The sequence below is a fragment of the Balaenoptera musculus genome, chromosome 18 (assembly GCF_009873245.2).
Source record: "Balaenoptera musculus isolate JJ_BM4_2016_0621 chromosome 18, mBalMus1.pri.v3, whole genome shotgun sequence".
NCBI lineage: Eukaryota > Metazoa > Chordata > Mammalia > Artiodactyla > Balaenopteridae > Balaenoptera > Balaenoptera musculus.
The window spans coordinates 33,868,563-33,883,911 of record NC_045802.1 but is presented as its reverse complement, the minus strand read 5'-3'; the positions used below and the strand labels follow the sequence as shown (position 1 = coordinate 33,883,911).

General features: G+C 36.3%; 1 protein-coding gene across 2 annotated transcripts in view; it reads right to left on the bottom strand.

Moving 5' to 3' along the window:
• Positions 1-4,617: 4,617 nt before the first annotated feature.
• Positions 4,618-15,349, bottom strand: part of TDRD3 (tudor domain containing 3) — a 213,253-nt gene continuing 202,521 nt past the window's right edge. For both annotated transcript variants that reach the window (XM_036831839.1, XM_036831840.1), the window contains 2 exons: positions 10,499-10,624; positions 4,618-4,849 (listed from right to left, as the gene is read on the bottom strand). In XM_036831839.1, the coding sequence (XP_036687734.1) occupies positions 10,508-10,624 (117 nt within the window). In that variant the 3' untranslated portion in view covers positions 4,618-4,849; positions 10,499-10,507. The remainder of the gene's footprint in view (positions 4,850-10,498; positions 10,625-15,349) is intronic.

Genomic DNA, 15,349 nt, shown 5'->3' with positions numbered 1-15,349 from the left:
ACCTGGCAAAAGGGGAACCTAGAGGATTGAGCTCTTGTGTGTGACCCTGGCCTGCACCTTAAGGCCCACATTTCTCCTAGTGTTGGACCCTGTGGGTGCTGTGTGACCTCCTGCTTGTCCATGATCTCTCTTGGAGCTAGCCCTGTGCTGCCACCCACCTGTTGTCTGCCAGGCATTCACTGGCACTGCACAACACAGGTTTATGAGTATGTCTGAACCCCACAGAGGAAGACCTGTCCCAGCCGTACGTGGAATCTATTCCTCAGGCTGAATACCTACTCCTCTTGATTGTACTTTCTCCTTCCCATTGTATGTAAACTACCCACCAAATTCAAGATTTTCCTTCTGTAGTTAAAACAATTTTAACCCTAGCCCTGTTCTCTTCACTATTTCTATAAAATCATTTCTGATGTCTGTGGCCTTGTCTTTTCCTTTATGCAAACATATTATGCTGTTTTACTGAATATCTTTTTCTGCAGCATTTCACCTCAAGAATTAAAAAAAATTATTTTTGATGGGCTTCCCTGGTGGTGCAGTGGTTAAGAATCCACCTGCCAATGCAGGGGACACGGGTTTGATCCCTGGTAGAGGAAGATCCCACATGCCATGGAGCAACTAAGCTTGTGTGTCACAACTACTGAGCCTGTGCTCTAGAGCCTGTGAGCCACAACTACTGAAGCCAGAAAGCCACAACTACTGAAGCCTGTGAGCCTAGAGCCCATGCTCTGTAACAAGAGAAGGCACAACAATGAGAAGCCCGTGCGCAGTAACAAAGACAAAATGCAGCCAAAAATAAATAAATAAATAAATTTATAAAAAAAAATTTTTTTGATATTTTGAAAAAACATAAATATGACTTCCACATATTAAATTACCCATTTAGTTATCTAGGTGATAAAGCTTGGATAATAGTAAGATTTCTGCCCCGCTAACACAAAACCTGGTTTCTTGCAGTATTTCTCATCTTAGAAAATGGTAATACCATCTTTTCAGTTGCTTTGGAAGGATGGAATGCAAGATAGAAAAGAGTGACAAACATTCTCACACATTTTTTACTTTTGAAAAACAGCCTGAATGTTCTCTAAGCCATGCACTGACACCCTAGCTTGCTCACACATGGGCCAAGATCTTGTTTTCCTGTATGTCCCAGTCAAGGGTCAGGGCTGGCAAGTCTGACAGACACTCTGGCCCAGTCACAGTGGAAGCACCACTCTTACCACTATCAGTTGTATTTTCCTTCTTTGTTCCTTCCATGTTTACTCCTTGCAGGTAGTGGGTTAGCCATGATGAGTTAGTTAAGAGTCACAAAGAAAGGCCCATGAGAGATGTAACTATATAAAAATAGGAGAGAATCACATGAGGCTGGGAGTGTGTGTGTGTGGTGGTATTGCTGTCATCATGGCCTAAGCCTGGAAGGTCCAGCAAACTACGAACTGTTTATTTAATGTGACAGAGACAGTCTCTTCAGTCTTAGCCCTATGAAGTTATGTGAAAAGAAAGAAAGAATGAAGGAAGGAAGAGAGGAAGGGAGGAGGAGGAAGGGAGGAAAGAAAGAAAAAGAAAGAAAGAAAGAAAGAAAGAAAGAAAGAAAGAAAGAAAGAAAGAAAGAAAGAAAGAAAGGAAGAGAAGAAAGAAAAGAAAGAAACAAAGAAACAAAGAAAGGAGAGAGAAAGAGAGGAGAGAGAGAGAAAAAAAAAGAAAGAAAGAGAAAGCAAGAGAGAAAGACAGAAGTAGCGAGGAAAAGTGTGTGGAGGGGGAATCCTTTGGCCAAATTAATTGACAAAATTTAGTACTTTGCTTTGAAGGAGTATGTCTTAGGAATTCTCTTGGAGCCTGTTAACTCTGAGTTTTCTTCATTTATTAGGCCACAGTTGTTTCTACAGTATCTTAATAAGTGGAAGTGGTATAGGGTGGGAAAAAATGGTTACCAGTGCTAACCATCCTTTAGGTCAGGCCTACTTTGTAGAAGTGGCAAAAGTTTGGAGACAACCTCAGGTGCTTCCCCCTATCTTGAGGACTTTCTTCAGAAAACAAATGTCCATGGCCCAGAGGTGAAAAATATTTTAAAATTAAAACCATTTTGAAAAGCAAAGCAGAAGGTAAAATATTAAAACTAAAAATTCATAATTTTTAGTAGTTTAGCAAAAATAAAAGTCAATGAAATACATTTAAGAAATGAAGTTTATAATAAAGAAATAAAAGGAATCTGAAAAGGATAATATGTAGATACTAAAACAAATTGCTAAGATGAGCTACATCTGGAGCTTGGTGAGATTCGAGATCATGCTGGTCTTGTTCACAGCATAGTGCCTAGAACACAGGGAGTAGTACTCAGTACATATTTACTGAATAATTTTTGAACTATATTTAAAACCATTTTTTTTGAAAGGAGAAAAAAGTAAGAAATTAAGCTAAAAATATAAATATGGAAATTCAAAGAAAAAGTAAGGTTTGAAATAAGAGGAAAAGAGGAAAGGAAGGAGAGGAAGGAGTGAAGGTGAGAGAGGAAGAGGCCATGAGAGGGAAAGAGATAGATCTGCTATAGAACTAGGAAGAAACAACAAAAATAAACGTCACACTTCATGGCAATAACAAACTGTGAAACAAACCTAAGGGGCTAATTAACATGACAGAATATAACCATAATGCAAACCAAAACAAAACAAAAATAAAGAATAAGAGGGGAAAAGAGGGAAGAGTGTCCTAGAGTTGTGAAGATTACAAAGATAATGAATGAAAAATGCTTACCACTGTGCTGACACTTAGGAAAACCTCAGCAAATAGTTAACAATTGTTTTATTATTACACACTCCACCCACATATCCAGACCTACAGCTAGCCTTAATAACAGAAAGTCATGGTGGAGCTTAGCTTTTGGTATACTTAGCCAAGTACATCTTGCTGTGTCAGAAATGGCACTCCCACCCTCAGTGCCCCAGCAGCACCCAGCAATCAGCAGGGCAGATAGGCTGGCCTCACTTGCTTTAGAATCTAAACTTTTCTTGATTATCGGGTCAAATCATGTATATCACACATTACCACACAGAATTCTTCTCAGGGATTGTTATCATGACAACCACTAGCCAACACTAGTGCCATCCACTTAGTCTATTCTAGGCTTAACGTTGTACTAGATACTACTGTCCCCATCTATCAATAAGAAAGTGCAGAGAACCAGTACTTTAAGCTACTCTCAGACCTCAGTTACGTTCTTCTGCCTCTTCCCTTAATGACTTATCAGTTGTCAAAGTCATCAAAACTACCATGGGCCTTCCTCTAGTTTTCAACCCAGGATATGCATTAGAATTACTTGGAGATCTTTTTTAAAAAAACCAATGCCCAGGCCACCCAACTCCTTGTTGATTATGATGCACAGCAATGGTAAAAGAAACAAACAAAAAAACCCATACCATTAGCCATGTTTTTCTCACCTGTACTCTTTCACTTATTAAGATACTGTAGAAACAATTGACCATGGGCTAATCAAGAAACAAAACTTAGAGTTAATAGGCCCTGAGAAAATGTCAAGGCCTTCTCCTTCAAAGCAAAATGCTAAATTTTGTCAATTATTTTGACCAGAGGATTCTATTTTCCCCTTCCTTCCTTCCCTCCTTCCTCCATCCCTCTTTCTTTCTCCTTATTTCTTTTTAAGTACTCACTTCTTACTTCATAGGACTGAGACTATTATTTTTGTCCTATTAAATTAAGAGTTTGTAGTTTAGACGTACTGGTTCTCTGTAATGGACATTCTGGTTGCTTTTCCAACACCTCTCCCTCTCCTTTCGGCAAGTATCCTGACTTTCAGATATATATCCTCTGCCTCAAATCGAATATGCTTCCAGGAAAGCAGATGGCCCCCACTTGTAAGGGTGGGACACTTGGATCAGGCCTAAACTAACCCACAGACCCTTGCTGAAGTTTCTGGTTCATAGGTTGAAAAGTCGCACAATACAGGTAAATGTGGCCTGAGTGTGAAAGCTTCTTTTCTTTTCTAAGTGCACTTCTGGAAGGGACCCCAACCCCATCCTTGGATTTAATAGCTCAGGAAGCTGTAGCCATCCTGGGCTCACATGGGGCAGCCTGCTGTAGAATGCTTATGCCAGAGAAAGCAGAAATGAGATGCAAAGAATCAGGATCTTTCATGACAACTCTGAGTCACTAAATTAAACCAGCTGAAATCTACTGTGTTTCTGGTAGTGAAGTCAGTCAGTACTTTAGTGTTTAAGCCAGTTTGAGCTGTGTTTTCTGTTATTTGCAACCAGATGCATCTTAAAAGATCCACTGCACATTTTATAAGGAAGGGAACGCCTGTTTTTCGATCAAATTACATTAATAGAGTGCTAAAACAACATATACAAGCTTTGAATATTTTTTGCTGTCATATTTAGTAGTGTTACCATACTAAGAACTGCTATTTGGCTTCAGGTTGTTTTGTAAGAAATGTGGCAAGCTGTGTAAGTCAGTTTATTCTGTAATTACAGGGAGGCATCAGTATGCTGTAATTGCCATTCTACAGAAGGCAATTAGTATGGGGTTAGTACCAGATGAACAAGAAAAATAACATTCAGCAAATAAAACATAGAGCAAAACAATGTATTTAATAGTGCACTGGTTTTATTGATGGCAGAAGAAAAAATTCTTTCACTTGTAAAAGGTATTTGTTTTATTTATTGTATTTTTTCCCCATTCTTTATGTGGGTTGAATTTTTTTCCCCTAAAATCTGTCTTTTAGTTCTCCAAATAATAATATCCACCATGGCTCCATCTTATTCTGAAGGGAAAGTAGGAGGTCTATCAACAGGTTTTGACCAGGATGTTTCAGTCAACAGCTCCTTTCTTCACAAAGACTCTATTTAAAAAGAGAGGAAGAAAGTGAAACTGAACCCTCAAATTGACTTTTCCATACGCAAGATACACTGCTGAAACTTACCTGTAAATGTGAAGTGTATGTATAAGTATCAATAGATCACAAGTAGAGCAAATTGGACACTGTTAATTCATAAACATAATTTCTATAAATCAGTATGTAAACAAAAAGCAAAATCTTTTAAAATAATTTTTTCTTCTAGAAATTCTTAAAGTACATCTCTGTCACTGTTAGTCCCTCTATTGCTAGCATGTGGACTTCAGGAATTCGGATTAACTGAGTAGAGTTTAACAGAGGATGACCTAAAAAAGATGCAGTCTGCCAATGCACGTCTACCCCCATTCTACCCACCTCCATTTCCCCTTTGAACACCTTTGAGCTGGTTTAGTCTCACAAGTAATTTACTTGAGTCTGCCGCCTCCCCCTGCCTGCTCCCCACCTTTATCAGATACCACGCTAGTAGAAACACTCTGGGTGGTGACAACAGAAAAGGCTGAGAGAGGTGGTGAGAGAAGCCTTGTTTGCTCCAGTCCTATTTCAGTCTCATGGATGAAAGAATGGTTGGGCAGGGATGGGTAGCATTCCCATGGCTGCATTCAAACAGAGCAGAAGTCTTCTGAGGTAAGTAGTCTCCTGATTAGAAAATAAAGAGCTTTGGGTACTATTATCCTCACACAATGCCTATCCTGCTGGCATCACGGGGTCCTGTAATAATAGCTACCTTTATGGCAATCACTTCCCTGACCTTGATTTGAAAAATTTTGCAAAAAGATGCTGATCTAGATTGTCAAAAAAAAAAAAAAAAAAAAAAGCCATTTAAAAATCCATCTTTTACCAGCTACAAATGGTGCTAAAACCTGGACCTTAGAAAATAAACAAAGTCATGGTATTTATACAGTAGTCTATGCTTAGCTATTGGTTTCAAGGTTTCTGGTTAATATGCAAAACTGTGAAGACTACTCATTCATGAAACAAATAAGAAACTAGAAATGAAATTAAAAGTGAGTCACCATTTATTAAACCACTTTGCATACTTAGCCTTAACCTCCATGGCACTAGGGAGCTTCCTGCTGATGTGTGTGACAAGGTCTTTCTACACAGGTGTGCCATTTCTCTCCTTTTACAGCAGGACACGAGGCTGTAACTCTTTGACTGGACCAGTGCAATAGCTTCTTAGATTCTTTCCCTCCTGGTGTTGTAATCCATCCTACATCCAACAGCAATATTTCTTTCTTTTTTTTTTTAATTGAGGTATTGTTAATTTACAATGTTGTGTTAGTTTCAAGTGTACAGCAAAGTGCATCAACCATATGTATACATTTATCTCCTCTTTTCTGGATTTCCTTCCCATTTAGGTCACCACAGGGCACTGAGTAGAGTTCCCTGTGCTATACAGTAGGTTCTCATTAGTTATCTATTTTATACATAGCAGTGTATATATGTCACAACAGCAATATTTAAGCTTAATTTTAATCATATAATTCTTATTCAGAAGTTCATGATAGCACCGAACACATCAAAGTCAAACTCTTAACGTGTCTAAAGCCATACTCTTCTGCCACCACCAATAACTGGTATCTAATTCCTAGGACTCCAATCATGTCAGAAACCTCTCCAAATGCACATAGTTCTGGTCATTTTCATTGATTAAATAACTATGTATACTTTCTCTATCCATATATGCTCTTATCTCTAAGTTGTCTGTAACAATGATGAGCCCAGGAACTAGAGGTTTTGGGCCCTCTGTCCCCTCAGGGGGTGAATCTGACTTGCCAGAGCTCTTTCTCAGACCTAGGCCTATTTCCCACATTGCCCCCAGAGACCTCCTCCTCCACTGAGCCCTAACTCCCAGCTATCTGTTGCTTTTGCTAAGCATTGATGTTGTCCTTAGTACCAGGCTCAAGCAGAATCTAATTCCCTTTCCACTTTTGGGGAAGTATATGAGTATGTAGGGGTGGGCGGTGGTGGCGATGGTATAGAAGGCTTGTAAAAAACCTTCTTAGGATAATCAAAGAATGTAAATTACACATCAACAACTTTAAATCTTTGATTTAATACACTGATTTAAAAAACACTTACTTAGCAGCTACTATGTGTCATTCATCACCCAGCAAAGTACCCAAAACATAAAGATTATGACTATGAAATTATGTTTTTTAGAAGTGATAAAAGAAAGTGTCTTAAGTGTTTCTCACTATCTTGAATAATTTTAAATAACAAAATCTTACAAAAATTTCAGCATATATTAGAATTCATGCTTATATTTGCTGGGAGTCAAATGGCTGGATACAGTGTATATCTTCTTTTTAAATGTTTAAGTTAAATGGAAACCAGGAATGAGGAAATAAAAAGAAAACTACCAAATGTAAAATAGACAGCTAGTGGGAAGCACAGGGAGATCAGCTCCGTGCTTTGTGACCACCTAGAGGGGTGGGTGGGATAGGGAGGGTGGGAGGGAGAAACAAGAGGGAGGGGATATGGGGATACATGTATGCATGTGGCAGCTTCACTTTGTTGTACAACAGAAACTAACACAGTATTGTGAAGCAATTATACTCCAATAAAGATGTATTAAAAAATAATAAAAAATAAAAGGCCTATGTTAAAAACCTTTCATTTAAAATTGTATCTTAAGAAAAAAAAGTAATAAATATATCAACTTAAAAAAAAAGAAAATAATATATTCAGTTGTGTGACAAAAGCAAAAAGTATAATTATTGCTGAATCTCCTATTCAAAGATAGTATATTTAATTCTACTTCATAATTTTTCATAACATATGTTTGAACTAAGTACAAAAATGAATAAATAAGTTTTTTCAACCAAGATCACATGTGTCTTACTAATTAATTTTTAGAGTAAATTCTGCAGTGAGGTTTTTTTAGTGATACCATCATGGGACTGTCCCCCACCAAAATTAATTTTCTTACTGTGAGGATTTCCATGTCAACAGTATAATCCAAAGCAAGCATCTGGGAAAGATGGAAGTTTTAGCTCAGGGAACATAGAGAACCACTTAGATTGTAACGTTTTAGTTGATTAGGAACAATTTGCACTGTACAGTTTGATACGAATAAGCTACAATTACCCCAGGGCTATGGTTTATAATTTACTTTTAAGCAGTGTACTCTTTTTCAAAGGAAATTTTTGATGGAACCCTAATGTATAAAACATATGAAAGACACTAAAGAAGAGGCCAGAGGACTGAGAGTTCTACCCATTGGCTACACTCTCACTCACTCCCACCATCTTCTCTCTACTTCTAGCCCTCCCTTCAACAGCCCTAAGGCACCCTTGAAGAGCCCTAGAGTCCTGCATCCACTGTCCTAGAGCAATCAGAGGGTTGAGAACCTTTGGCCTCATTTTAAAACCTGTTTTAAACAATTTAGAAGACCCTGGGAAGCTAACAGGGAATTCTGTTTTCATTTACCTTAAATAAGATTTAATTATAAGCACACTGAGCTTATTTTAAAAGTGGATGTTCAACCGTGCACAATGTAAAGTTGCTAAGTCCTTACGTATACTTTGATTCTGTTTTGGTCAATTCTTGCATGCTACAGAAAAATGCCCAAAGTCAAGAAATAGCTCTTCTGTGATACTGTGGACAATAGGTCACGTTTGTTTACTTGACAGCCTTGTATTAAGTGTAAAGAAAAACCAACGATAAGAGGAAAAAGGTGCTATACTGGCTTACTCGGGTAAATCAGAAGCCAAATAGCATCAGGCTTCTGCTCCAGGCACACTATTACATAAGGAGCAAAGGGCTAGAAAATATAAGAAAACATTTCCTCATTTAGGATGACAGAACTAATTTTTAACCAATGAAAGAGCTTTGGGGAAGCTGCGGGAGATATAAGACTCTGGAACAGTGCTGTCCAGAAATATAATGTGAGACATACTTAATTCTTACTTTTCTAGTAGCCACATTAAAAAGTAAAAATAAACAGGTGAAATTATTGTAATAACTTTTTATTTAACCCAATCTATTAAAAATATTATCATTTTGATATATAAATAATAAAAATTATTGAGTTTTTTTTCAAACTAAGTCTGAAATCTGGTATGCATTTTTTATTGATAGCACATCTCAATTCAGGCTAGCTGCATTTCAAGTGCTAAACAGTATTGGCTGGTTTGAGAGTCACTTAGTACGGGAAAAATACAATGTGGATAACAGCATTATCAGAATGAACAGCTGAAATAAGAAATAAGGAATAAGGAAATAAGGAAATAAGGAACTGGGAACAATTTCTTAAAAATTCTCAATAGTCTTGGTACTAAGAAGAGACTAAGAAAAAAGATATAAAGTCTAAAATAGTCTTATGTGATGTATAACAAAAGCTGTAACGGGAAAACTCTAATTATTAAAAAAAAATATTCAAAAACTCTGGCATAAGGAAAAGATAGAAATGTTACCAAAGATGGCGAAAGTATTTCTTTCTAAAAACATATTAAGAAGTAAGGTCTTTGTTCATCAAAATGAGATGTCTTAGATTGGTCCTATAATTTGCTGACTTTGTTATATTTCTCTTCCTTCCTACTGAAGATGATTTTCAGATACCAACTCTCTTTCTGAAACTCTAAGATGAAAGTTTCTGGATCGACAGCATAAGGCCCCAAAATTACATCTCAATAAGCAGTCATGTTGTCTTCATCCAATTCCTGAAGATATATATATAACAGTTCCTCTTTCTTAAAAAGGACTGAAATCAACTAAACAAAAAATAAACTCAATTACCCAGGTTGATAATTATTTAGTCCTTTGTTTTCTTTCATCTTCTTCCTGCTTTCAAATCTATAGTCATTTCACTGATTGTCATCACCTCCAATAGAAAAGAGTAGGTATGGAGAGAAAAGGGGATTAGGGATAGCATTTGCGGGGAAAGGTTTGGAGAAAAAGTAGTTTGTAACTATGGTATTATCTTAAATACTTTATAATTGAAAGTAGTTTTAAAACATTAGTTTTCTTCTATTACAGGCAAACCCCAGAGATATTGAGGGCTCAGTTCCAGACCACCACAATAAAGTGAATACTGCAATAAAGTAATCACCCTAAGTTTTTGGTTTCCCAGTGCATATAAAAGTTATATTTACACTATACTGTTGTCTATTGAGTGTGCAATAGCCTTATGTCTAAAAAACGATGTACATGCCTTAATTAAAAATACTTTATTGCTAAAAAGTGCTAACCATTATCTGAGCCTTCAGTGAGTCATAATCATTTTGCAATAGTAACAACAAAGATCACTGACCACAGATCACCATAACAAATATAATAATAATGAAGAAGTTTGAAATATTGTGAGGATTACCAAAATGTGACACAGAGACAGAAAAGTGAGCAAATGCTGTTAGAAAAATGGCACTGATAGAATTGCTTGATGCTGGGTTGCCAGAAACTTCCAATTTGTAAAAAATGTAATATCTGTGAAGTGCAATACAATGAAGCACAATAAAATGAGGTAGGTCTATATGTTATTATGAAATATTATATATATATAATATTTATATATAATAATAATAATAATATATATTATTATATATAATATAATGTTATATATAACTGGACTTATATATTTAACATGATAGTATCTTTCTTTACATGGAAAGCTCCTCACAATGTCAACTTTACCTTCTCACATTAGGTCCGAGCCCGGGGAGGTTGGTAGAACTGCTGGGTTGGCCGAGTGGATCGTCTTGGCTGGCCATCACCTCCTCTACGGAATTCAAGAGTTTGGTCATAGGTGGCTTCTTCTTCCTATTTGCAAAGAGTAGTGATTTAACATGTTCAAAACAGTTCCAAGTTTCCTACATTAAATACATTTTATGGTCCCCATTTTGATATACCCTCTTAAGCTGCCCTGGGATTCACATCTGTCAACTTTTATAATAGTGGGCGGCAGGGGAAAGAAAAAAAAAGGCAAGGACATTGTTAAAACTCTTTTGGTCCTTGTTAATAGAAGAATGAAATTTATAGTGGTAACATTAGAATCAAATTTAATTCTAGAAAAGGAAACTATTTCCACATAATAATATGGCTATCTCCTCAAATGACTTGACACAATGTGGTGAAAACACAGAAAAGAGAGCAATGTAATACAATTTTAATTGAATATTTGGGCTTCTAAATATTTCCAGGTATTTATCATGGAAAGGGGTTTTGGTAAGATATGGAAAAGGGATTGAGGAGCCAGAGAACGTTCACCAGCTGTTTGTCCTCATCTGATGAAATCTCCAACATCGTTAAGAACCTTACATCTAGAGACAGGAGAAAATAATGGATTGGAATGAGGAGAGAAATACAATTTACATATAAAGAAAGCTTCATGCAAGACACAGCAATCACCACGGTAAGACGCAAACTGTTTTCTTCTCATATTCTTTCTTACTAAGGGGGTAGAACCAGCAGTTCAAGGAATGGCATGGATACATTAGTATAAGCAGAATAAACAGCAGAAACAGTATAGTTAATTACAATATTTGAAAAGGACTTAGAAGCAACAGAAATGTAGCCAAAAGCCACACTGGTTTCTTACTGAGTGCTGCCACCCTGTTATTTTAGTGTTTTAAGTTAATGCAGCTGTGAAGTATGTTCCCTTCAGAGAGAGAAAAAAATTGGCTCTCATTTTTGTTTATGAAAGAAACAGTATCTATTTCAAAAGTAGAGTTTAAATTCCAGCTGAATTATTAGAGCACAATAATTTGCATGATTTAGGAAATTTATCCTATTTCCTCCTCCTCCTCCTTACTTTATCATTGAATCTTCTGTCCCAAAAGATTGTTTTCCTTTGACCCTAATAGCAAATGGAGTTATATGAAAGACTGAGTTCTACTCTTTAATTTTTACAGATCAATTATTGCAACTTTACTTGATGCAAGTAGAAAGATGCTATGATAATTTGATCAAATCCTATTATTTAGAAATGATATTTAATATTTGGCACAAACATATCACTCATTAATAGGCATTCTCCACAGTATTCTTAAGAACCGTTATCTCCATTTTATATAAAGGACACTGAAGTCCAGGAAAGCTTTGTGACTTTGCCCTAATACTTCGAAGATAAATCTGAATTTTGATTCAGACACTGCTATTTAAATTCTTAAGTCTCAGTCTGCATGTAAAAGAAATAAACTAATTGCCAAAAATTAATGATCACCCTTAAGGGGCCATCATCACCTAAATAAGAGAATAGAGAAATCTGACAATATATCTGGCATAACTCAATAACAACATTTTTGAGACAAACTTCCAGATTAGTTCTCCTTTCTCTATGCCCCTTTCATTAATAATCAATCTCAAAATGGTTAGAAGCATCAGATATTATGTCTATAATTTAGTAAAGCAATTAAAATGTGGGAAGAAAAATTAAAGTGCTGAGGAAAGAAGAGAAATATTTTTTATTAATATGGTCACTGCTCTGAATGATTATTGTCAAATCTTATAGCTAAATTTGAAAAGAAACTATTTATTTTTATGACATATGACATTTGAAACTGTGCATATTAACTGAGAAGGATGAAAATATGTTTGCTGCTGTAGAAGGTGAAGTAATTATTCTAGGAATTAGAATGGAATATTATTATTCTCCACACCCAGCTGCAAAACTGGTTAGAGGACATCTAAAAACCTGTATACTTTATTAATAAAATATAGTGTTAAAGGTAGGACACTACATTTACTGAGTGAGTGAGCTGGATTTATATAATAAATATGACATTGCTATTTGAAAAACTATCTCTACTGTTTAAAAGAATCTCAGACTAAACTAGCCATAACCAATTAAATGGTTTTATAGAGATGACCAACCATGAGATTTCTTTCACATTATTTGATGTCTTCATAATCATTTTATACAAAATGGAAGCAAAAAATAAAAATAATTCTGACAGCTTGGTTTTCAGTTGTCAAAGGCACAATCTTGCTCTGTTAACTTTGAAATATTCTTCCCACAGAGTAGTCAGGGGCAAACCTGGTTACTCACAAAAACCACTTCATACAGTTTAGAGATAGTAATTTTTAGCACTGAATGAGCAATTCTTTCCATATAACACACAGCTCAATTTAATAGATCAGTTTATTTGGAGTCATCTTTGAATAAAATTTATACCTTTATCTTCTTCCTTTAGTTTCACTACTCTGTAACAGCTTTAGAACTAAAAAAAATTTTAATTTCACAGTTCATGAACATTTTTTAAAAATCTGACAGTATTTTGAGCTGGCACAGTCCTGGAATGCTACCTGGTCTGTCCCCTTAGGTTTGACAGATGAGGAATCTCTAAACCCAGAGAGGTGATTTTCCCAAGTCACAGAGCTCACTAGAGGAAGAGTCCAGACCAGGGCCATTTTGTTTCTGACACAGACAAGGCTCTTTAAAAGACTGGTGATAACGTTCATAAAAATGGAACTGACCAATGCCAACTTCACCAAAGCTTTTGAGATTTAGAACCATTTTATTGGGACTCAGATTTTTGCTCACCATGCTATCAGATTTACCTGGTTTTAAAATACTAAATAAATAATATTCAAAATGTGCCCTCTTTTTATGCCAATATTTAGGAGTTTATTATTCCTTTTAATGAAAAGATACATATGCAATAATCATTGTGACACCAAACATGAATGAAGTGATATGTTGAAAGGAAAAAAAGAGTCACAGCACCAATGCAAAAAGGAGATACACAACTTCACCTATAAAACACATTTGACGGGTCACAACTACACCTTTCCTGCATATCATTTTTAGTCTCTCATTAGTACAAACTACATCTTGAGTGAGAATACAGACAAATACATTATTTCCTCATTTATAAATGAGCTGTTGGAAAAGCTCATTGTAAATCAGTTACTTCGAACCTGGAACATACTTCAGTAGGAGGTGTGAAACACATTTAAATACAGGTCAGGTTCTCTGTTCCACAAATAAAGGTGATGTGCAGATAAGCATATAAACCACCACTCTAAAGAAGGTGGTGGATCTGGTGGTTCTCAACTGGGAGTGATTTCCCTACCCCACTGAGTGGGGGTGCAGGGGAGGTAGCCAATGTCTGGAGACATTTTTGGTTGCTATATTTGAGGGGTGCTACTGGCAGCTAGTGGGTCTGGAGACATTTTTGGTTATTACAAGCTGAAGGAGTAGGTGGGGGGAGTTGTTACTACATCCAGTAGGTAGAGACCAAGGATGCTCGTTAGGTAAATGAAGGAGGAGGAAACTTCCTATTCCTAAGTGCCAGGACAGCCTGGAAAATAATTCTGAAATTCAGGAAGTTTGGGTTTGCCACCCTTTCCCTTTTCCTTTTTCGGATATTTCTTCTGCCTCTGTCTCTAATGCGTAAAAGCTGCGTTTATGGAACTTCTGTGGGGAGGTCTCTATTCGCTGAAAATATTATGTTTTCCTCTGCTTCAGCAACATGTTCATACTTACTTAACTTACTGAATTGCCTTATCTTACATTACCATTTCTTCAGCATTTTTGCACAGCCATGACTTTGTAAGGGGAAAACAATTATTGATTACTGGTGGGAATAGGGAACAGGGATGGCAATTCTCTTCACAAAAAACTTGGAAAAACTTATTAATATTGTCACCTCTAATAGCTATTTTGTGTGAAATTTAATAAAAAATTTTCTAGTCAGTTCCTTTTAACAATTTGCATAGTAGTCACAAAAACACAAGCCAGCATTCAAAATGTATACAACGTACCCTCAACAATAATCCTTGAACTCTGAATATTTTGAACACTGAAATCTTAATGAGTACATATCTCCTTGAGTGATTCACGTATGAATTACTTATGAATTTCCAGACCACATTTGCCTGTCTGGTTAACTTGTGTAGTCAGTTTATAGAAATAGAAACTAATTTTAATATAAAACCTAAGCAAACAATAATTTTAAAGACAAACCTGCTTTCCCAAAACATCATGTAATAAAGGCAAAATAGGGACAGTAAAAAGATCATTGGTTGCCAAGGGTTGGGGGGGGATGGAGGGATGAATATGCAAAGCACAGGAAGATTTTTAGGGCAGTGAAACTATCCTGTACGATACTATTATGGTAGATACATGTCACAATACATTTGTCCAAACCCAATGTACACCATGAGTGAACCCTAAGGTAAACTATGGACTCTGGAAAATAATGATGAGTTAATGTAGGTCTACCAATTGTAACAAGTGTACAACTGATAGATGGTGGGGGATGTTGATAAACGGGAGAGGCTATGCATGTGTGGGGGTGAAGAGTATATGGGAAATCCCGTATCCCTCTCAGTTTTGCTGTGAATCTAAAACTCCTCTATAAAATAAAGTCTAAAACAAACCAAAAAAAACAGGCTGTAAAGTAGGCCACATCAGTGGGATACTTTGTGCCTCATATATTGCTGATGTGGTAGATACTTAATATTTGATGAAATATTTGTTGACCTGCCTTATTAAAATGGCACATCTTGATCCATTCAGATTCTTCCTGTGGTTACCCGTAA